This window comes from Apis cerana, linkage group LG1, assembly GCF_029169275.1.
Source record: "Apis cerana isolate GH-2021 linkage group LG1, AcerK_1.0, whole genome shotgun sequence".
Taxonomy (NCBI): Eukaryota; Metazoa; Arthropoda; class Insecta; order Hymenoptera; family Apidae; genus Apis; species Apis cerana.
This window is the reverse complement of record NC_083852.1, coordinates 22,733,399-22,755,489: the sequence shown is the minus strand read 5'-3', so window position 1 is coordinate 22,755,489 and position 22,091 is coordinate 22,733,399. Positions and strand designations below refer to the sequence as shown.

Genomic DNA, 22,091 nt, shown 5'->3' with positions numbered 1-22,091 from the left:
TAAAATTAGGCACGTCGAAAGGGATGAGAAAAAGGAAAGAACTCGACTGTCGTAAGAATGTGTTTCGTTACCTTTATTAATATTCAATTACACAAGTTGAACATTCGCGCCGTATTTACGCAATGATATTCAAGATCCATGTGTCGATGATACCTACCGTAATAGTTAGAAAATCATTTCGAGATGTTGATATACGCGTATTGCCAATTCTCATACGTCTGGATGACCGAAACGTTTACGCGACTCGTAACGCGTCTCCTCGATTCCTTCGTTCCCCTTTTCCGATGATATTCTTCGTTCCGTTACATTCCATTCAACCCGAACTACGAAGAGGAGCCGTGCTTTCGAACGCGAAACGTTTCATCTTGCGGACGTACGAATATGATTACATTAGAACTAAGATGATTATTCACCGATACGAATAATGAAATTATTATTCGTGACACTGGCGGACCAAGCCTACATGATTGATGACGATTCTATTACCCTTAGAGAAGAACGATGATTCAACCTCCATTGCTAGCTTAATGCCTGAGATCCCACGCGGATGATCCCCCTCCTCACGTTCGCGTTATTATCGTCTACGACGGCGAGTCGATATTAAGTGATACGTGGCTCGATAACAAAGGAAAAGACGGGTAAAGAGATAGGAGGAGAATGGAGCGCGAGCCGTCACGCGTTACGTGTCCGCCGGTGCCACTCTCGTGGACGATTAAAAGATCGAATTGAACGGAGTGGAGTGAATGCCCTTGCGAGAACGACGTCGGTCGGTAATCGTCGGGGATCGGGGCCAGAAGGAAAAGAATTAACGTTTCGTCGAAATTCGTTTTAGAAAAAGTAATCGTTATTATTCACGGTTGTTTTGAACAGAGAATGGAAGAGAGCAGCAAACGAACGTATCCCCGAAAACGAAATGTAAAAACGTCTTTTTCCTTCTGTCGAGCGGGAGCCCCGACGACGATGATGAACGTGGCGTGAAAGAAATCCGACGAGCACTACCGGGAATTCGTTTCGAAATCAGAACGGAATGGATGAGCGATGAATGGCGACGAACGGAGCCTCCCCACCAATCACCGCGACGGGGTCGCGCGATTGTCTCGTTTGTCCGCGATATACACATAAAATAACGTACATTAATATATCTAGTTCCTTCGAGAATCTCCCTTATTCATCACTTATCAACGAATAATCGTGACGATTGCCTAAATTGTAAAGCGTTACTTGGACGGAGGGTCTAATACTTTTCCGTTGGTGCGCACTTTGATGTTGTACCTGTAGGCCGGTTCCGCTTCTGGCAGGATCGTGCTGCTGTCGTCGTCCTGATCTTTCATCATAGACGACTCGCCCGCCTCCGGCTGGTCGTTCACGTAGTAATCTTGGACGCTGTCGTAAGGGCCGACCGTGTGAGCGTCTTCCAATCCGTTGTTGGGCGCCTCGGTCTCGCCGCGCACCTCGAAGTAATCCGGTGACTCTCGATGCTCGGCCTTCATGTTGGAGGCCGAGCGTAGAGAGGAGCGGTGAACCTCGCGGGTTTGAAGCCCCTCGAACACGTTGTCCTTTCTGGCCTGGGGGCCTGGTGTATCGGTGAAGAGGCTCGTTATGTCGAGAAGATGCTCGGGCCTGGCGTTGTCCGGATCGGCGTCGGTCGGTTGCTCGTGATCCTCGGTGACGGCGGGCGAGGGCGTGGACGGTGTCAACGCGGATTGTTGCTTGTCAGACGCGGGAACGGCCGTGGTAATGAGCCTGCTGACGACCGGATCTTCAGGCGATTTCTCTTCAAAGGAGCTCTCCTCCTCCTCCGGTGTTGATTTCTCGTCGACGCTACTCTCATTTTGCTCGTCGTTCTTGCCGGCGTTGCCTTCCTCGTGCTCGTCGACCTGGTCGTCGCTGGCTGGCGCCGAGGTCGTTGTTATATAGGGTCTGCGATTTCTGCAAATCGCGCACTGGTTTCAGGGGAGATTCTCGTCGTCGATTCTCTTTTCGTATCGAAGCGAATGGGATTAGAGAGATTCGTTATTCAGAGAGAACGCCAAGTTAATCGTGTTTCTTATAGTGTGGATTAGTTGGCAATTAGTTAGTCGGCTGTGCGTATATTGAAAGCAGAGACGTTGAAGGGAAAAGGTGTGGCACCACTAGCTCAGCTCAGAGAGGTACGTGTAATTCTTTTTGAAAAAGAAAATCGTAGTAGTAGCTTTTTCATGTGTGTCTGATATTTGCGAGAGAATGCGTTAATAATAATTGCAAGCCGTGATAAGCGTTACGAACGACACCAAGAGATTTCCCCAATTACCATTTTTATCTTATACTCGTTTATACGGATTAAATTATTCAGCGAAGCGTTATTTATATCACTTTGTTTCGTTAAATTCGTGTATACTGCACGGAGAAAAAAATTTGCCAACGCGTCAATCCATCCGGGGACTCGATGCCTATCTCTCGACAATCCATTTAATTAATCGTTGAATCGTTGAACCGATGATTGAACGTTCGAATCGATAAATTCACATAATTGACGGAAGTATCACATGATTTGCACTCGAAATATAGCTACCAGTATTAAGAATCGCGGATGGGCCAATATCATCGTGTCTTTTCTATCTTCTCTATCATTCTTTATTTTTTTGTCCGTGCGCCATTTTAAGATTCACCTCGCTATACCTCGATGAAATGAAACGTCTTACATGACAATAGCCTGCCTCTATCTATCTCATTTTCCCCCTCTCTCTTTCTCTCTCTTTATCTTTCTTTTTATTTCTTCCCCCCTTTTTCTCGGCGGTTTCGTGTATTTTTTTTTCTTTTTTTGTAACAAGTATTATCTCACCTCTTACCCCTGAGTCGCAGAGACTGGAATGCTTCCGTAGTTGTAGTAGTAGCATCTTGTTTGCTCGCAGATGAAGTCCTTAACCAGGGTACAATCTTGCGCCTCCCAGGCTAACGTGGGTGCCACCATGGCGACGCATCCGTCCGCGCTCCCGCTGTCACCGCTTGTGGAAAGGACAAATTCCGGGATTAGAATTTCAATCGTTGGCCGCTCGTTTATCGATTCGATGCACGCGTTTCCGGGTAGGGATACGAGCATACGGATGCGGAAGGGATGCCGACAATTATAGTATTCGTGACCACGAATTGATCTTGGGCCTCGTCGTCTTCCTCATCGGTTCGTACAAGGTTCGCTATGCTTTTCTACTCGTCTTAGATTGACTTTCAGATAGACAATATATATACGTGACGTTTCATTCCTTTCCCTTCGTGTCTTTTCTCTCTGTGCGGTTTCCGGTTTTGATGAGATATTTTCTTTTTTTTTTTTTTTTTTAACGAAGGAAAGGAAAGGACACGGGAGGAAATTCTTTTCTTTTTTTCAATCGCGTGGTTATTCAAGTTAGTAGAAAGGTAATTCATTGTATTGGATGAATTTCCATTCCGGAAATTGATTCTTTGAATTAATTAGTAGTATTTTTCTGAAATGAATTAAAGATATTTTGGAACGCGACGAAATAGCGAAAGTTTCAGTGAAAAATTGAAAATTTGTAAATATTTAATCAATGTTCCGAAAGTATATAATAGTAATAAAAAACGAGATGAAAAGGAGATGACCTAATATGGTTTACAATTATATTACGGTACAATTCTATTGTGAAGGAATTAATAAGAGCATATTACCTTTCACGCGCCACTCGTTGAGGCTCAGTGCCGGGTGGGACGTCAGCAGGTCTGTTGCCAGGTCGCCTCAACATGTAGTCGAAGGTGGCATTGAAGGGAAGACCTGTGCTCATCCACAGGAACATGTCCGTGCCCAACTTGTTGCCGGACGTCCAGAAGTCGTATTTAACGTAGCCGGCGTTTTTCAAATACTGCGTCATCGTGTCGGCTTTTTCCTTTGTCTCGAAAGAGGCCAACTGAAGACCCAGTGAACGACAATATTGATATGCCAGGAAATAGTTCAATTCGGGACTGTAGGGATTCATCCTTGAAACGAAATATTGCACGCCATCCAATTGAATCGTCGTGATCCTTTGGCCTGTAAATCAATTTTATTTAATTTACTCGTCAGACGAACACAGACAATGTCCTGTCCAAAAATTTCTGATGCTTGTAATTCTTTTTTTTTTTTTTAAACATGGATTGAAATTTAATTTTTAAGATTCGAAAAAAAATCGAATTTTAAATCATAAAAATAACAAAAGGTTTAATTGATCCATCTCTAAACGATCCATCTCCATTTTTATGCGTTAACAAGATAAAATATACCAATGGAATGAATTTATTTGAATAAATTCGAAATTAAGTATTCATATATTCCACCCATTTTTTTTTAATCAATATTTTATTTTTAATCAACATATTTCCTATCAATTTAAATGCTAAAAAGTTATACATCAGCGTAAATTGATGAATAAAAAAGGAAATTCCCTTTTCTCGCTCTCGTATTATCTCATCGAGGCACGTCTCCGCCATTGACTTCCGACCAGACCACAAATGGCAAGACGCCTCAGGACGCGGGAAAAATCATCCCGTGAATTCTAATCTACCCGATGTCCCAGTTTAACGTCATTGTGGGCAGACCGTTATATCTGCCTATGAATATTTTAATTATTCATTAATACCTAGATGCAAACGCAAACGGAAGAAAAATGCATCCGAGTTATCGAACGAACGTTCACATCGGAACTCTATGGCTCTTCAATGATTTTAAACGAAATCCGGTTCATTGGATCTACCAATTTCCATTGTATTCCAGCACTTCCTTTCTTTCCTTCTTAATTAAATTTCATGAAGCGCGATAATAATTGCGATAATAAAAGAATCGTAAATAAGATCGAAGCGTTATATTGTGTAACGGTCGATTGTGTTCGGCTTAATTGACAGTTGTAGTAAATCATTTCAACGCGATTTTAATTCATCTATGAACGTGTAAAGTATTTACACATCATCGGTACCGTTCGTTTTAATTAACTTCACAGAGTGACTCCGTATTTTGTTGGAAGTGCCGTTTCGCACGATACTCACCGTGCGAGTTCATTGACTTTTTACGATTATTTGGTTAACTGTACTTTTAAGTTGTGACCGGTTTAGGCTTCCGAATAGTCTCGACGCGAGTGATCGTTTTATTTGTGAAAAATCTAGAAATTTCGTCTCGAGCCTATTGAAAATCGGATTCACATTTCGATTTGTCGATCGTTTGAAAAATCAAAATTCTCTTTGAGATTTTTGTGTGATTTTAAATAAGATGAAGCAAAAAAGTAAAGAAGTAAATAGATAAATAAATAAATAAATTTTCAAGTGGAAGAAGAACGTCGAATGAAAAGCATAGACAGATAATTTGAAGTGGTTTGACGCACGAGAGATTCAAAGGGTGCGTAAAAATGCTCCGGTTTGTGAAGCCGGCGGCGCAGGTGGTGGTAAACGACCTGAAGACCTTGAGACGTCTGCCGCCAACGTTCTGTAGAAAGAAGACGCTTGCTACGAGACGCGATTCCATTCACGAATTACGCCACTTGCATCGTAATTAACGTGGCAATGATGGCGAGCAGCTCAATGACGGTTCGTATTGGCCGCATAAAAATTTCTCGAATAAAAATTTCCACGCCATATAGAAACATTTATTGAAAAATATTCGAAAACGCGACCGATAGAATCGAACGATTCTATTTTTCATTAAAATATGAATTTTTATTATATCCGGTTTTAAACGCGAGAAAACGTTCCAGTGAACGTAGATAAAACGAAGGAGAAATGATCGAGAATGACGGACGAATGATCTTGAAATCACGCGTGCGTGATCAGCGACCGCGAATTCCCTTTTGAATGCACCGGACGTCGTAGTCGACGTTTCCACCAAGGAAACGAGAATGCGAGGACGAGAAGCGTCGACGAACAAAGAAGACTCGTTGAAAAACGAATCAACGCGAATTCTCGAGCCTCGAAAAAAAAAGAAAAGAATTGGCACTGTTCCAACCAATCCATCCTTGTCGAATCAATTATCGAGAGAAGATCTAACGCGAGAATAATCTAATTCTAAATCAAAAAAAAAAAAGCATAATGCGATACTCGATGCCAATACACCGCGTATATCGGCATATACACCCTAATTATAAATCGCAACGGGTGCAGATCTTTCGAAAATGGGAATTTTTCAGAGAGAAATAATATCGGAGAGACAAAAGGATAATCGATAATCGATAAAGTTACGAACCTGAGGCGAAGGCCGCGACGAGCAGCAGCAGTAGAGCGATCTTCATGGTGGCGTGTGTCGATTAATCGATCAAGCAGCCGTTTCCGTTTCCGACTCTCGGAATACACCGGATGTTAGTGTTAGGGTCGCGTTCTCGGACTGGCCTCGCGCTGCGCTGTGGGCCCCCTTAAGAGTCTTCTGCCCGGATCCCAGAGGAGGGGGTCGTTGAAGATGATTCACTGACTAACCTAGAGCAGGACGAGCGGAGCCCACGAAGGGACGAGCGGGCACGAGAGAGCGGGATAGCGCGAGACGTGGACGGGGGATACGGAGGAACTGATCCGAAATGTAATCGACTTGGCCGCGGCAAAAAACCTGCAAGGTGACAAGGTCAGAGAAAAAACTAGCCACAATAGACCCTCGCGCTGCCGGAGGGTTAGAGAGGATGATGCGGTGCGTTCGTTGACACGGCTTCTCGCGCCCGTACTCTCCTTCCTTCCTTCCCCTCGCGAACTTTACTCTCTCGGCCAACTTTTCACCATACACTTGCGAGCGTACCAACGTGCGCTCTCGCTCTCTCTCTCTCTCTCTCTCCCTCATCTTCCTTTTTCCTTATCGAGGAAAGATTCTCGGCGAACCGGATGCTTCGTTTTAACGAGAATCGAGCAAACGCGAATAATAAAAATTTTCTTTTTCTTTTTCTTTCTTTTTTTTTTTTCCTTTTTCCTTTTCGCGTCAAAGTATACACAACGAATATACAACGAAACGGAAGATTGGGATGAGATTGGAATAAGATTGGATTTAAGATTGGAGCAAGAATTATGGGATTGGATTTGAGAAGTATTGGAAACGGAAAACGAAGCGCGAAAGCAGACAGCGGTCAGGATGGTTTGTCGCTGAACTCGGCGTCCCGATCTATTTGCGAGTGGCGGTACACGCTATTAATAACGTTGTTCCATCGTTTAGTTTGTTTTACGCTGACGGTCGCAATGGATGGAATTTCTCTTTGGTGTCTTTTCACGGTCTTCATCGTCCTGAATGGAATTGTATCGACGGGTAGGCGCAAAAAAGACACCGACCTCAAGGTAGACTTCATTTCTGAGCGTGGCTGCGAGAACGCGCCGCATACCATCCCTTAAAATCACCATTTTCTATTCGAGGATCGTATCTGCATTATCGTATCTGCCGTTTGTCGCCGATGGACGTAAATTGCGGCTTTGAGAGACGCCGTTCGAATCGACCGCGAACGTTTCCTACTTCGAAATACATACATATTCCTTCTTCGTCGAATTTCTCTCTCTCTTTCTCGACTCTCCTCCTCCTCCTCCTCCTCCTTCTTCTCCGGGGAAGAGGTCAAGATTCAACGTTCGTTCCGACTCGCCAATACCTCTTGACATGACGTAGAAATAGCTAATTGCCCGGCGAAGGGAACGCACGGTTGCGATCGTAGTCGAAGGAATTACGGGAATCATACACACGTCCAATATATTGCGCACGGTGGTCGAAGTGACTCGGTGGAATCTCTCATGAAAGTCGGTACACAGGCGCAGGAGGTTTTGAACCGGTTTCCTTGTTAAGCCTTTGGCGCCGTCTATTCTTATTCCTCGCTCTTTCCGCGCTTAGTTTTTTCTGCACCGACATTGACCGGCCCCCATTAAGGGAGGGGAGTAAGGGAAGAAGGAGAGGGAGGGGAGAGTATCTCCTCCGTATCGTATAATGAAAAAACTCGTAATCGCTTCACAATACGCTTTCAAATACGCTTCGGTTCTATTTTTAACCAGTTTAATGCTCACCTACCGTCATGAGAAATAGAGGTGGATATCATTTTAAAAGCGTCCACATGTTTCGCGGGACGTACGCCACCTTAATTACCTCGATCGACGCGTCATGGAGAGCCTATTACGAGATATATACCACGACCCGACCAAGGTAGATAGGAACGAAACGTTTCGAGATCCTTATGAGAATCTCTCGGCAGGCTCGTCTTAATGCGTCGAACAGATATTAACTCTTTAAAACGAGGAGGCGATATCTCTGGAAGAGATTTCTCGTGTATATATATATATACCGGGGATCGTGTCTTGTCAGCGGCGCGATGCAAGGCAAAAAGATTCGTCTCTCAAGGTAGGCTTGATTTCTGAACGTCCTGTCCTCTGCTCTCGCGCGAGAGATCACCTGCTTCTGCGGAATACGTGGTTATTGTCCGTGCCCGTCGAGGCCCAGTTACTTCGATTACGATACGCAACCGGTACCAGAAGAAGAAGAAGAATCTCCAATGCGAAATCCCAGTAAAGAATCTTCTTCTTCTTCTTCTTCATCTTCTTCTTCTTCTTCTTCTTCTTCTTTCTTCTCTCCTCTTTTCTTTTCCACTAGCTGTTCTTTGTCCGGGCCGTATCCGATCGATTCGATATCCTGTAACCATTGGCGGATCGGTGTTCATTATATGGCGACGTGTTATTTCTGTTACGCGGTGTGCGACCAGTCCAACAAAAAGGGACTCGCGTGACATCCGAGACCTACCGCGTCCCTTTCGATCGCCGTTCCTCTTCTCGTCTCCTCGGCTCGCACGAAAGCGCCACGATCTGCCACGCTTAAACGAATTCACTACGTTTATAACGAGCCGTATACCACGATCTATTTAAAGCTTCCCCCGCGATACGGTTGCGTCAGGTAGAAGAAGAATATCGTGGCGTGCTTTATCACGAGGGAGGCCAATGCCGGCTCTCGATCGTATATAGAAATGAGTAATTACGCAGTTAAATTTACACAACCTACTAAAAATATCCATCTTGAGCTTAGCGTGAGCTCCTCTCTAATTACTGTCGTCCCTTTGCCTCCTTTGGCCTTTAAATTACTTTACGAGTACCGAGCCTCGTTACTTTTAAACCTTTTGTTACGTAAAGAGTCTCATAAGTTCCCCGTTCACAACTTTGCCGATCAGTTTTTCTTCTTACGTTTGTAGAATCCTGTAAACAAAGTTTGAGCGAGGAATTCTCCCGTTTAACGAATTTATCGAACGTGACATCATTCGTCGTATCGAATCACTCGCGAGACAATTTTCTATCGCTTCGAAGCGCGGCAGTTTCGAATTTACTACGACAAGGCGGTTCGTTAACAAACGAGACAGGATTTCGCGAGATTTGGAAAAAGAGAGAAAGAAAAGAAGGGCGGGTGGCTGATAAAAAACAGGCGGTACATTCGAATCTAGTATGTTGGAGGCGTGCTCGTAGCTTGGTTGCGTGGGTCACGTTTTGCTGGTACATTGGCGCAGGTCAGTTTAACAGGTCGGATTCTCTGAACGGCGTATTCCCATGGGAATGCAAGCCGAGAGTGCACTTAGGTCCGGCAATGCCTACGGGGGTCTCTCCGTTCGTGGCCATATATCGGTGGGTGAAACGAAAGCAGAAGCTCGATCCTGGATAAACAACCGATCCTCCACCACCTTCCTCGTCTTCTTCCTTCTTCTCCGTCCCACCTTCGCGTTGGTCCTATCTGCGTGAACGAGACGCTAGGAACAACTTCTCACAGCCGAGCCGAGCCACTTGGTCCTTTTTTGCGAAAAACAAAAGCAAAGAGAAGGAAGGCTCTCGAGAGCTGGAGGCAATGCTTGCTGTTGGACGAAGAAGAAGAAGAAGAAGAAGAAGAAGAAGAAGAAGAAGAAGAAGAAGAAGAAGAAAGAAGAAGTAGAAGTAGAAGAGAAGGAGTGGAAAGAGGAGGAGGAGAAGGAGGATGGTGGTGGAGGAGGCGAAGAAAGAGAGGCGAGGATGCTACAGGGGGATTCTCGAGGTCTATTTCAGGCCCTGCCAGCAATCGCTATGTAAGGCCCCTCTTCTTTCTATCTCTCTCTCCACTCCCTAAGGAGCGCTCCTCTCTTCTTCGCCGCTTAACCCTCGTCCCTTTTCACCCGAGGTTCTCTTTCTCTTTCGTTCATTCGTTCCACGGGCATGGAACCAACTCTCCGTTTTTAACCCGCGAATAGCCTCCACGTTCGAGACGATCGAAGGAGCCATATTGCCCCCACCCCCGACCCTTCTACGCCGTCGATTCCTCCATTTCGATATTCCATTTCTAGGACAGTGATCCTCATCACTTTCTGCCTCTACCCACGTCATATATCTGTCCGCGTCCGTGTTCCCGTCTATACCACGTTATACAACATCTGCGTTAAATGTCGTCGAAAAATCTTTGTTTCTTCGGCAATATTCTCTCCGTATCAACTCCACGCTCTCCTCGAATGATGCAATTTCTTGACAAGAAACTTTGTTCCCGTTCATTTATCCGATCTTTCCGTACGATTTACGAGCACCATGCGCGGTTACACCACGCAGGGAATATGAATTCCTGATTATTTATAGGATTTATATCCACGATTCCGCCCGTTTTCTAAAGAATCCAATTAAATCCGCGCAAAGTGGTCAAGCGACTTTGTACTACGAAAGGGTCGAACGGCCTTGCACACTTTTTTCCGATTCACCGTTCAGAGCTATAATTCAGTTAGCATCCGGGCAGTTTCCTCCGAGTCTGAGATCATTTGGTCAACAGTGATCCTCACTTACCATACGTGCGTTCCTTATCGAATCGTTACGTGTCGAAACGAAAAATCCTATCGTATCCTTGTACGAATCGATACTAAAGCATCGTAACTCGCTCGAACGAATTTTCCTCGTGCAATGAAACTCGATTGAAATGACGAATACGCGATGTCCCTTCGTCGATTCTACGATCAACGAATTCCTTGGAATCGTTGGAAACGACGGGAAAAGGGTTGAGAACTCGATTCAGCTATCGAGCGTATCTTCGATGTATGCGCGGCTCATCGATTACGTACCCACGCCTTGTTATACGCACGATGTCTCCCGTCTATACACATATTTAAACGCGGTGGCGTATCCTTGGGATGTAACGCGATCACACGATTTCAGGGATCGCCGTAGGAAACTCGTGTCGCTTGAGACACGTAATCCTAACGCGTTCCCTAAATCATCTGATATGGTCATCGGGAGGACCGTACACAGCTCTTTCCATTCTTTCCTTTCGTTCTCCCCTTCTCTCGCTGTCCCCTGTGGTTGGATTCCCGAGATGAGAGCGAACGAACGAATCATGGACTCGGCTCGTGGTGCATGTGATCGCCGATAGAATGCAGAAATGGATGATAATAACAGCCGTGGCGGCGTACGACCATTAAATGCGCCTCTTGCGCTCCCACCGTTTTACTTGGGCCCCCTGTTCTTGCCGCTGTTACGTGCCCCGGCCACGACGTAGCCTGACCTAGAACCTGAAACCGTGAACCTCTGCTTCTGCTTGCGGTTACACACTCTCGAAACAAGCGTGCCCGTTGTATTTAATATAATTGACCGTGCTGCTTTGCGGCCAGATTTACGACCGTTTCGACAGTTTTACCGGATTACCGAATTTATTGGGTTGGCGGAAGAGTAATGCCTTATTTCTCGACCCCATTAATTTATTTCCAAAAGTTCTTTTCTCTTTTATAATATGTATATTACGATTGCTCTTCTCTGCAATGGCGTTTTATGAAATGTCCGGAATTTTTCTTTTTAAATATAAGACGTATAGATAAGATATTGAAATATCATCGAATGAGTACATCTCTTATGAGCGCTTTCAATTAACCAACGTTGGAAATTATTATTCAAAAGTTAAACGTGGATTCAACGGCGCGAGTTTAACTGAGTTTACATACCTTCTTCGTTACGTGGAAATTCATTAATATTCGTGGACTACGACGCGTTGATTTACATTATTAACAGAGTGGAGAGAACGTTGTTCGTGGTCGTCGTCCAAGGGAAAACGTTCGTTTCGAAAACGATCGTTAATGATCGCCACGCGCTCTTTCGAGATTATTATTCCGTAAACGAGGCGCAACGATTTAAAAAAAAAGAGAAAAGAGACTCGAGTTCGTCTCCTCCCAAATATCAGTCGCTATCAATTTGATCCATCTTCGAGTCACGCGTCAAAAAAAATTCGTCTCGTTCGGATCTTGTTATTCCTTTCGGTTTCTCTTTCTTATCCCATTTCGAGGCTTAATTCCGTTTGGACGGTCGGTTTGTATAGGTTCTCGGTATTGCGTGTAGTTACCAGGAAGGATTCCAGGGAACTATGCCTGTAGACCAGCCGGCCAAGCCTCTAAATTAAATCTCGATGCGGGATAGGCGAGAAATCTATTCCCAGCGCGCGCAGAGACACACACACTCTCTCTTTCTCTCTTTCTCCGGTCGAATCGCGAAATTAAATCTTTAAATTTATTGGACTAGCCAGGAGCGAGATTGGACGATGAATATTTTGCATCGTATCGGCGAAGCATCGGAGTTACATATCGGATAAATCGGTTTCCAATGACAGAGCAGGGATGACGTAGGCATGAAATCGCTGTTCGCTCCTTCACGGACCAACATCCGATAATTTCCTGGTCCCTCGTCCTTGAAACGTTCTCGTCGAATCGACGAATACCGTTAATCACGTTCTCCTTATTGTCTCGTTGCTACTTGTTGTTGTTGGTCGATCGAAATCGTGCAAAGGAATTGGCAAAATATTCTCGAATCGGTGATCGAACTTTATCTTTATCTCTCTTCGGACGATAAGAGCGAAAGATTTAAAAGTTTTTTTTCGAATAAGTTATACACGAATATACGTTTCGGTATTTGCGTGTTATGCAAATTAATTATCTTTCGAGATAAAAATTTAATTTACTACTGAAAAAAATTACAATTCATCGCATATTAATTAATAATAACGTATAATAAATGGCGAATAAAATAAAACAAAATTTAAAGATAAGAAAATTCAGAAATATCGTTATACGAAAATGGAGAAGAAAAGTTGGAAGATACTCTGGGGGAGGAGGAGGGGGGTATCGAGGTAATACAGTGATACGAGTTAGACTGGAATACGAGTTAAATGCCATGTATGTTGCAAGAAGACAATAATCTATCAGAATCGATGTACTTACATACCAGTCGGTCTTTTATTAATCCAACAATAATCCGTCGTTCCAGCCGTTTCTATTTACGCATGGCGCAAACGACACGCTGTGAAACGCGAATTTTACGAGACCCGCGGACCGAGGTTCACCGCGACGAATTACATTATAGTAAAAAGCTCCATGGACATTCTTTCGTTTCGTTCCTCCTCGTGGAAGGGACCTACGCGACGCCGCGCCGCGTAAGGGCTACTTTTGCCGCATCAGCTTCGAAGAAACGATCGTTCAGGGCGTAGAAGAAACGTCAGCGAGCCGAGAATTCATCAGCGAATATTTCACCCTTTTCTCGACCGTTCCTCGACGCACGCAAAAAGGAGGGGAAAAAGGAGGGGAGGGGGAAACGAGAGAGAAAAGAAAAAGAAAAAAGGAAAGAAAAAAGAACGAGGCGAAAGGGAAAGGAGAAGAGAGAGAGAGAGAGAGAGAGAGAGGAGATTTAGAGGCGGAGAAAAAGAAAAAGAGACGTTGGTTTCGCGAAGGAATGCAAATCGGGGACTGGTCACGAGTATTCTAATGCGCGATCGTTCCGAGCCCTTCAGACCGGCCGGGATCGGGCGAAACGAACGTCACACATCCCTTCGATATCAGTGACGCTATAAAGATACCGGGGAGCTGCTGGTCGTTAGTATCGTTGTTTTGCGCGAAACGACGACGTATGGAGGCCTTAAAGGCTGCCCTCCATACCCGCCGCGCCAAGGCATTCGAGATAAGCGCGGCAGCTTACAACAAGGTGCACCAGGTGGTAATTCGCACGTTTTAAAGAGGATGTATCGTGACAAATTTAACATTCGTCGCAGATATGTAGATTTCGCGCGTTTACAGCGTACCAAGCTCCGAATCAAATTCACGTATCTGATCTCCTCTCCTATTTATCCATGATTCTTCTCCCCCGAGAAAAATTTAGCAACGGAACTGCTCGAAACGGAGATGCGCGATAGGCTAGGAACAAGTTTCGATCGTCGTTTCGATTTAAAAGAAAATACGGCGCGAAGATAGATTCGAAACCGCGCGCGAGCTCCCTCGATGTGCTCGGTGATATTTCAACGCGGCTGGAGGCTGGGGAAATAGATTTGTTGGGAGGGGGCGAAGGGGGAAAAGGAGTTCAGAAGCGGCGGTTACACGATCGAAACCCCGGGATAACCTCGAAGAAAATGCCGCGAGAGGCGAGAAGAGATGAAACAAAGATAGAGGGAGAAGCCGGGCAAGGATAGTAGTAAAGTTCACGGAAGAAACGCGTGATACGTGGAAGGCGACCACGAAGAAACCAACGTTCCCAAGGTGCCCAAGGATTTCGCTTTACGATTGCAAGAACGATCCGCCAATTTTTCTTACTCGCTTCTCCGCCTCTTTTCTTCGATCCTGCCTCCTTCCCCGAAGTATTCGTGACTTCTGCCTATATTTCCTCTCGAACGGCGCAATCCATCGCTAGGACGAGATAAACGACGGAATCGTTCGGTGATAAAGTGGCAAAAAATTACGGCGTAACGGGATCGATCATCTGCCCGCCCGCTTCTCTACGATACAATGCATCTCATCTCGGTTAATTTCAATTGGCACGATAGGATAGGTAAAGTTTGTCATTTTAACTCTTTAACGCTCGGATTGCGCGATAATTTGTTGAAAATCTGTCTGAAATTAAGGTAGAAACGAACTACGTGGTATATTAAAAAATATATATATTAGGTTAATGTGAAAATTAGCGAATGTCTGGTGACTTAGGGACTTATAGCATAGGAGTATAAATAACCTGTTTCTGACGTCATCTTAGGAATTGCTCGTCTTTTTGCGCGCTCCAATGGGAGAGAGGACTCGTCGAGCGAGATTTTTTTCGATCACGTTTAAATTCCTCGATTCGCACGCATTTTCGATTCCCTTAGTGGCACGATAATCGTCCTGTCCGCTTTGGCGAGAGTGAAACCAAAGAGAACACGTACAACCACTTTCGATGTAATCTCTTTCGAGACCGCAGCTGCACCGTGCCGCATCGGTAATGCAGTGCGGTAGCATTGTCACAGATATGTCGGAATTCGATTCACGATTTTTAGGAAGGCTCGGTGAAAAACGGTCGACGAATAGAATCGGCGGCGAGAAGACGTGCGCGTGGAAGGAAAATAACGGACGAAATTCCCCGATCGATCGTCGCATTATGACGATATAAATCGTTATACGATCGATGCTCGTTAATCGTAATCCAATCGAGCGGTGCAATTCGCCGTGTGTGATTTTTTTACTATTGCCAGGTGTACGAAGTGCGGCGGTGCACCTTTGAAAATGTGAGGCGCGCAGCCAGCTCGAGATGAGCGGCCGGTTAAGTGTAATTTGTACAGGATCTCCGAGAAGGTGAGAGAAGTTCGCGGTCAAGGCTCCTCCGTTCAAGTCATTGACATCGCTTGCTAGCACGAACAGACTGATGTTGCCCATTACATCGGCCTGCTAATAAAACTGCAAAGAAGTTCGTTGTACAATTGCTTCATTGTCGCTCGCGTGTACGTCGCGTCTCCTGCCATTTCGTTTTCTTCTCTGCTGTGAGTGCCGATGAATTGTTCAAAGATTCATCGTCGTTCCACAGGGGATTTGTCATTTCGACGGAATAAACGTAATTGCAGGGAGTTTCGTTGCTTGCAATTATTTATATCTCGATCGATATAGAGACGAGTTTAACTTGATTAAACTCGAAAATATTATTACGCGGATAGATTATTTTATCCATTCCCACGCTTTTCTCGAGAAGACTGACTTAACCGTTTTCACCCTCGAGAAAAAACATAGCGAGGATCGTTACATCGCGATTAAAGAACTAGAAGAAAGAAGTCTCTCACGATAATGATCGCGTTCTTTCCTCCAACGACTCTAATTCGAGATTCTCGAAAATAGTCAGGAATAACGGCACCGTGGCAGTTTCGAGAAGCATTAGAGTTCCGTGTTTTTAACGTCCGCGGAGCAACATTGTCGGCGCCGTTCATCAACGATGATTTCATTTTAATACGCGTTCGGGCGTAATTCTCGCCGCTTTTTTTCGTCGCCTCTTTTTCCCTCCTCCCACCCTCTTCCGTTCCTTCTCGTGCCACGCCGGACGAAATCTATTATCTCCGATGACTGTTGTTTTTCGTCGCTTTCTGCGAATGTCCGCCGGTGAACGTCCTCCCCCTCCTCTTCCTCCTCCTTCTCCCCTTCCCCGACGACGACGACGACGACGACACGACGACACGACGACACGACACGACACGACAACGATGTCAGCAACGACGAGCAGCAACATTTCTTCGCGTACCGTCATCCACACAGGTGCACCGTCACCCTTCCCCCTCCTCCATTATCCATTATTCTTATTATTCCTCGCCATCTGCCGGTCGCGAGATATCGATCGTTACGTAGCTATCTTGAGCCCGTGTCACGTCTGTCTGTACTACCTTAAAGACCGGAAGCGATTACGAGGCGTCAAATTGCTAATGTTTGTATTACGTGGCCTATGTCTCGGATCGGAAGAACGATCGAAGATTCCTGTCCATGGGTTACGCGTGTACCGATTCTTAATCCCACGGTGAGCGACTTGTTGTAACCGCTAATTATTTCTATTTCGTTTCTATTTCGATCTTCCGTTCGATGTCTTATTGCTCCTTCTATATCTACGAGTATCTCGAGTTTTGCTAGCAGAATAAAGCTGGAAAAATGCGAGGAAACCTTGAATTTTAATCTCGTTGCGTCATGAGTTCAAGCGTGAAATATTCAAGTTTCGGGCAGAGCAAGCTGGAAGAAATATTTGGACACGTCTGACGGATATATATATTTGGTATTCCAAGTACCTAGCATTGTGTACATCTCGAAACAATGTTAGAACGACAGGTAGAAGCAAAATGGCGGTCTCGGTGTGTAAGCCGGGGGTCCACAGTGTCCCACTATTAACTATGCGAGACGCGGAGGCGTAACTTCCTCCGGCCCGACTTCCGGTCGCCGGAAACGTCCTTCTAACCGCGGCTGAATCCTTAAATGAAGACGATCTCTGACAAGGCCCTTCTCCTTCTCGACGTGCATCATCGACGTGCGAACTGACAGGAAATTCTAAAACCGTGCTTCTCAGAAGTTTCTTATATATTACGGAGCGAACCGGTCCAGTTAGAACCGGACGATTAGTTTATTTTTCAAAAAAAATTACAACAGAAACAGGAAGTAATTAAATTATTATTACATATACTTTAAGATAAATCTTAAATGTTTATTTACCTCCTTCTACATATAAAATATTTATCGAAAATATTAATCCCGTGAATTTCTCCATTATTGTTGTGGAAAATGATTGAGAACAAAGAAAGCAAAGATTTCGTTCGCATTATATAAAATTTACGAGTGTTAATAACATATTCATTTACTCTATTAACTTTCAAATTTAAATATTCGTATCCGTAATAAACGTATTATTTATAATAAAAAGAGAAATAAATAGAGGATACGATTTTGATCGTATCTAAATAAGAAGAAGCTAATAACAATAATAATAATAATAATAATAATAATAATAATAAAGAACGATTGGTATTCGGATCCAGTGTGTGGAAAAAACAGTGCGTTAAAGGCGTTTATTTTCGATTGATTACAGTAATCGATACGGATTGACGAACGAAGATCTGAACAGGCGGTGGAGCAATCCGAACCAGGTTCTCCATCCTGTGATCTATCACACGAAGGGTCTGATGGAGTACTGCACGAGGGTGTTGCAAAGGCCTCCCTATGTTTTCGTCGACTATCACGGCCATTCACGGAGGAAGAATGTGTTTCTGTTCGGTTGCTCAAGGTCGGGTTCTTGGAGTGCCGCGGACAGGGCGAAACCGGACCAGCCGTCTCAGTATTTGGTAAGGGGACGAAAGAGGAGCGAGGAGAAGCCTAGGGTATTATTTTTAGACGCGCGGTAGTACGGGTTACATGCACCGGCAACGAGAACTACGAACGGTAATCTAGCGCGATCTATCGAAGTCAATTTACGAGCGAGCGGTTCTCCGCCAAGAGGGGAAGCATCAGAGGCGAAACTCGCCTCGCCCGATGTAATTTACGGCGGACAGGATCGGTACATCGATTCCGTGTGCTCCAATTTTAGATATTCCCCACGAAAATGAAGATCCCTTCGCTTCGATTCGATTAATGAAACGTTTCTTTCTTTTTTTTCTTCTTCTTCTTTCTGTTTTTTTTTTTTTTTAAGGCATCGGAATTTTTAAACTCGTCGAAGTTTTTAACGTATGAATATTTTATTTAGTTAATAAAAATTGAATAATTTCAAGATAGATCATATTGTAAAAATCTTATCTTTATATATAACGAAAGATTGTTGTTATTATACATCGAGTTTAAGCCTGAGTTCAAGAAAGTTTCTAGAAATAGAATATTCTTCGGGTTTTTCGAGAAACGTTTTCAGCAACCTCAAGTTTTTTATCAATCGCATCCGCATCGAATTCTAATTATAATTTTATCGTTAAAATCTTAAACGATATATGATGATAATAAATATCTTCTCGTGAGATATATCTGCCGCAATACACGTTTCAGACGTTGCCGTATCTCATGCAAAAAATATCTCCAGCGTTCGCATTGCCACTGTGCTCGTTCAAGGTCGAGAGGCACAAGGAGTCCACTGCTAGGGTAGCCATATGGCGGCAGTTAGGTGTTTCGAGGTATTGCATACACGACTGTTACCGATTTATCTTCGTTCAAGATCGATTAGATTGCATTTAACTCGATCCCTTTTCTCTGCGATTTTGCGCAGAAGTTACACGATGGAGAGCAGTTTCTGCGGATGCGACCAGGGATTGCTGGCGGGTTTGCATCTGGACACGAAACACTTGAACGCCATCGGCCAGGATTTCTGTCAGGCTCTGTCGATGATGAAGGATTATACCGAGAATTGGAGTCTTGACAAGTAGGTTGACAGATGAATAATCTTGGTAATAAGAAAGTTTGCGGGAAATTTGATTGGAAGAGGAGGTATAATGATAAATGTAAATGAACGTGAAGGATTTGTGAGCGCAGGTCGTTGGAAGAGGAATGTTGCCCGCTAAAATGCATTTCGCAGAAATCAAAAACCGTTGCTAAATGTATTCAGGATAAGCCTGCGGCCCTTCATCTTGCCGCAATTCCTTAACGAATGGTTAAACAAACGATTTGAGGCAAGATTCGATAGAATTTTTTATGTATAAAAATTATACGACTAACTCTGCTGTGATATTTATTGAATTTTTGTTGAGTTGATTAGAAATTATCGTTGCTTTTATAAATCGATTTATTCTTATTATTATGTGTTCGTACATTCTATTTTAAAATCACTCGAAAATATCATTGGTGTTTTTTTTATATATCTTTCGAGATGTTTGCCAAGAATTTACGTAATTTAACTCTTATCTAAAGAATCCAAGTATCGAGCATTCTATTATTAAATAATTTTTTATCTCCTTTTAAACTTTTTTTAAAATTTCTTAAAATCGAATCGTAATTAAATTGTTCAAGATTAATAGAACTTTTTTATTGATCGTTTATTAATATGTAAAATTCACTCGCTACGTTTATTTTAAATATATTTAATACGAACATTGTGTTAATATTGGTGAAAATTGAAAATAAAAAATTCGCAATTTCTTGTCAACTCAATATTTCTCATTTCAATAAAAAAAAACATTTAATATTTTAAAACAATCCGTATTAATATTTCTTTCGTATTTTGAAAATTTATGTATATAATACACTTATTATTTTACTAAATTCAAACTAAATCTTACCTGATCACCTTTCTAATGACGACGAATAACTAATTAATCAATTAATTAACAAATAACAAATATTAGAAAACTTTTAAAATATTATTATTTTCTTACCATGACATATTTATTTCTCTTCCGTAGGATTCCTATGGGAGAAGGTATTCCCGAGGAGTCAGGATGCATGGAAGATGACATTTCGTCTAGCTGCGAGTCAGACGAATCTGATTTTGAGACTTAATTAAATTTTAATTTACGGATTCGACAACGATATCGACGATTCGTAGTTTCTTTATAAATAGATCGGAAGGTTTGTACAGGTTTTTGGCTGCGAAATAAAAAAGAAAAAAAAAGAACGAAAGAACATCGGGCAAAGGATTCTGTACACTTTGAAGAATTTTTATTTAAAACTCGTAACAAATGTCAAGCTATTTCCTACGAAGAACCTATCTAAGAAATTAAAGCCCCTCTTCCATTGTATATATAATTTCGAAAATGAACGCCTCGCTTGCCACAAATGTAAATTGAAACTTCTATTAAATTTGAGCATGTTAAACGTGCGAGAAATCTCACCATGCGCGGAAGGTGCGCCCACTTCTTAGAATTTCGTTCGATGAAGCAACGATTAACGCCAAGAACAAATCAAGGAGAATTCATTAATTTCGAAATTAAATGACGCGAATAACTCAAAAGAAGACTCAAAAAAAAAAAAAAAAATTCAAGAAAGTAACTCGAAGAAGTTAAATCGTCGAAATGATTTCGACTTCTTTGTTTTTTGTTTTTTTTTTGCAAAAACTACGAACGTGTTTAGTTAAAGCGTGAAATTAAATAATTCAAATAAAGCAAAAAACTTTTGTCCTGTTTCGCTATATATACCTCACTGTTTACATTACATGTTCTACATGATATTTTAATCAAAATGTGATCATAGAAAATAAAGCTTACTTATTATAATACAGCAAATATACGTCGCTATAAATTTTCATCCAAAGCTCGCAAGCATTTGAAATTCTTTCATCCTTTCTCGCATATTTTATAATCTCTAATCCTTAATTAATTGGTTCAGTCTTCTACAAGGCGTTAAGATACAGTCATTAATCGCTTAATTAGTTCATTACACGAAAATTTTACCAAATTCGACAAATTTAATTAATTGTGTTGCTCAATCTTTAATACAAGCTGCATACAAGCGATACATATACAATGCTTAGAACGATATCAGAATATAATCTTCAATCTAAAAAATTACCGAAAACGGAAACATAAAGAGAGGATTCGTTTAAAAACGTGGTAAAACATATATTGCGCTCGACGCAATTGTGTTGAATCGAAGCTCGATCGATGGGATGTGCGTGCAACGTATCGAATAGAAAGTATATTGAAAAAGAGAGAAAAGAAAGAGTAGAAATCATCTTTTTTTTTGCAATTCGCGAAAAAAATTTTTGCAATAAAACAGAGGAAAGAGAGAACGAAGAGAATAAAGAATAATCGAGAAAAAGCTTTTTCTCTTCCTTGTTTTTTTTCTAAACTCTAACAAAAACGCGCAAAATTAAAACGCGCGATAGCAATATTTTTATCAGATCTATTTAAATTCTCATGGGCGTAATAAAAGATAATTTAGTCTATGACCTATGCCATGAAGTTGTTAATTAAATTTAAACGCGCGCAACAAACCAGCTCAACAAATTGTGAAACGCGCAATTTAATTCGTATCTCCCTTATTTTTTTTTTTTTTTTTTTTAGTACGTCTTATAAAATAATTGCGCAGTAATCCGCCTACGATCAGAACATTCACATGCAAAATACTTCTTAAAGCGGTGCCCATCGTGGAATATACTTATTTCGTTATACAATTAAAGACACTTATTATAGACTTAATACAAAGTATATATATATATATAGGATAGAGATAATAATAAACGTTCTTCTTGAAATCGGTAAATATTATTCTCGGTTGGATATTTTCATCCAATTCTGCAGCTTCTCAGTTACGCAATATATAAGAGGCAGTAAAAATCGTTTCGTTACATAGTATACATATTAAAAGAGAAATTCCTCCAATAGAAAATTGTATCTATCAAATGACGTAACGATAGTAACGAAGTGGTCTAAATTGATATTGATTAAATCTAATAATAATAATAATAAGTAATACTGTATGATATACCCGAGCTACAGTTACGGATTT

At 42.5% G+C, this 22,091-nt stretch overlaps 2 protein-coding genes across 13 annotated transcripts in view; one reads left to right on the top strand and one right to left on the bottom strand.

Moving 5' to 3' along the window:
• The window catches only part of LOC108002038 (cytosolic carboxypeptidase 1), a 32,238-nt gene extending 11,950 nt beyond the window's left edge, over positions 1–20,288 (top strand). For 8 of the 10 annotated variants that reach the window (XM_017063398.3, XM_017063402.3, XM_062087155.1 and 5 more), the window contains 5 exons: positions 17,761–18,013; positions 18,702–18,826; positions 18,919–19,071; positions 19,167–19,318; positions 20,048–20,288. In XM_017063398.3, the coding sequence (XP_016918887.2) occupies positions 17,761–18,013; positions 18,702–18,826; positions 18,919–19,071; positions 19,167–19,293 (658 nt within the window). In that variant the 3' untranslated portion in view covers positions 19,294–19,318; positions 20,048–20,288. The remainder of the gene's footprint in view (positions 1–17,760; positions 18,014–18,701; positions 18,827–18,918; positions 19,072–19,166; positions 19,319–20,047) is intronic. The other 2 variants (XM_062087149.1, XM_062087150.1) reach the window with 2 other exon arrangements.
• On the bottom strand, positions 48–8,870 carry LOC108002040 (uncharacterized). Of its 3 annotated transcripts, XM_017063408.3 has the most exons (6): positions 8,693–8,820; positions 8,241–8,584; positions 6,194–6,547; positions 3,661–4,018; positions 2,829–2,984; positions 48–1,929 (listed from the first exon to the last, which is right to left on the bottom strand). In XM_017063408.3, the coding sequence occupies exons 3-6, from the start codon at positions 6,237–6,239 to the stop codon at positions 1,218–1,220; spliced, it is 1,272 nt and encodes a 423-aa protein (XP_016918897.1). In that variant the 5' UTR covers positions 6,240–6,547; positions 8,241–8,584; positions 8,693–8,820; the 3' UTR covers positions 48–1,217. The 3 variants fall into 3 exon arrangements, with proteins under 3 accessions (XP_016918897.1, XP_061943159.1, XP_061943158.1); XM_062087175.1 differs by having other exon boundaries at positions 48–2,984; XM_062087174.1 differs by having other exon boundaries at positions 48–2,984; positions 6,194–8,584; positions 8,693–8,870.
• Positions 20,289–22,091: the final 1,803 nt, after the last annotated feature.

Bases quoted from the DNA above. Each gene is read 5' to 3' on its own strand.
- LOC108002040 (XM_017063408.3), bottom strand. From the start codon at position 6,239: ATGAAGATCGCTCTACTGCTGCTGCTCGTCGCGGCCTTCGCCTCAG. The intron at 2,985-3,660 runs GTAATATGCTCT...CCTTTCCACAAG, and splicing joins CAACGAGTGGCGCGTGAAAG to CGGTGACAGCGGGAGCGCGG. The intron at 1,930-2,828 runs GTAAGAGGTGAG...CGCGATTTGCAG, and splicing joins CCAGTCTCTGCGACTCAGGG to AAATCGCAGACCCTATATAA.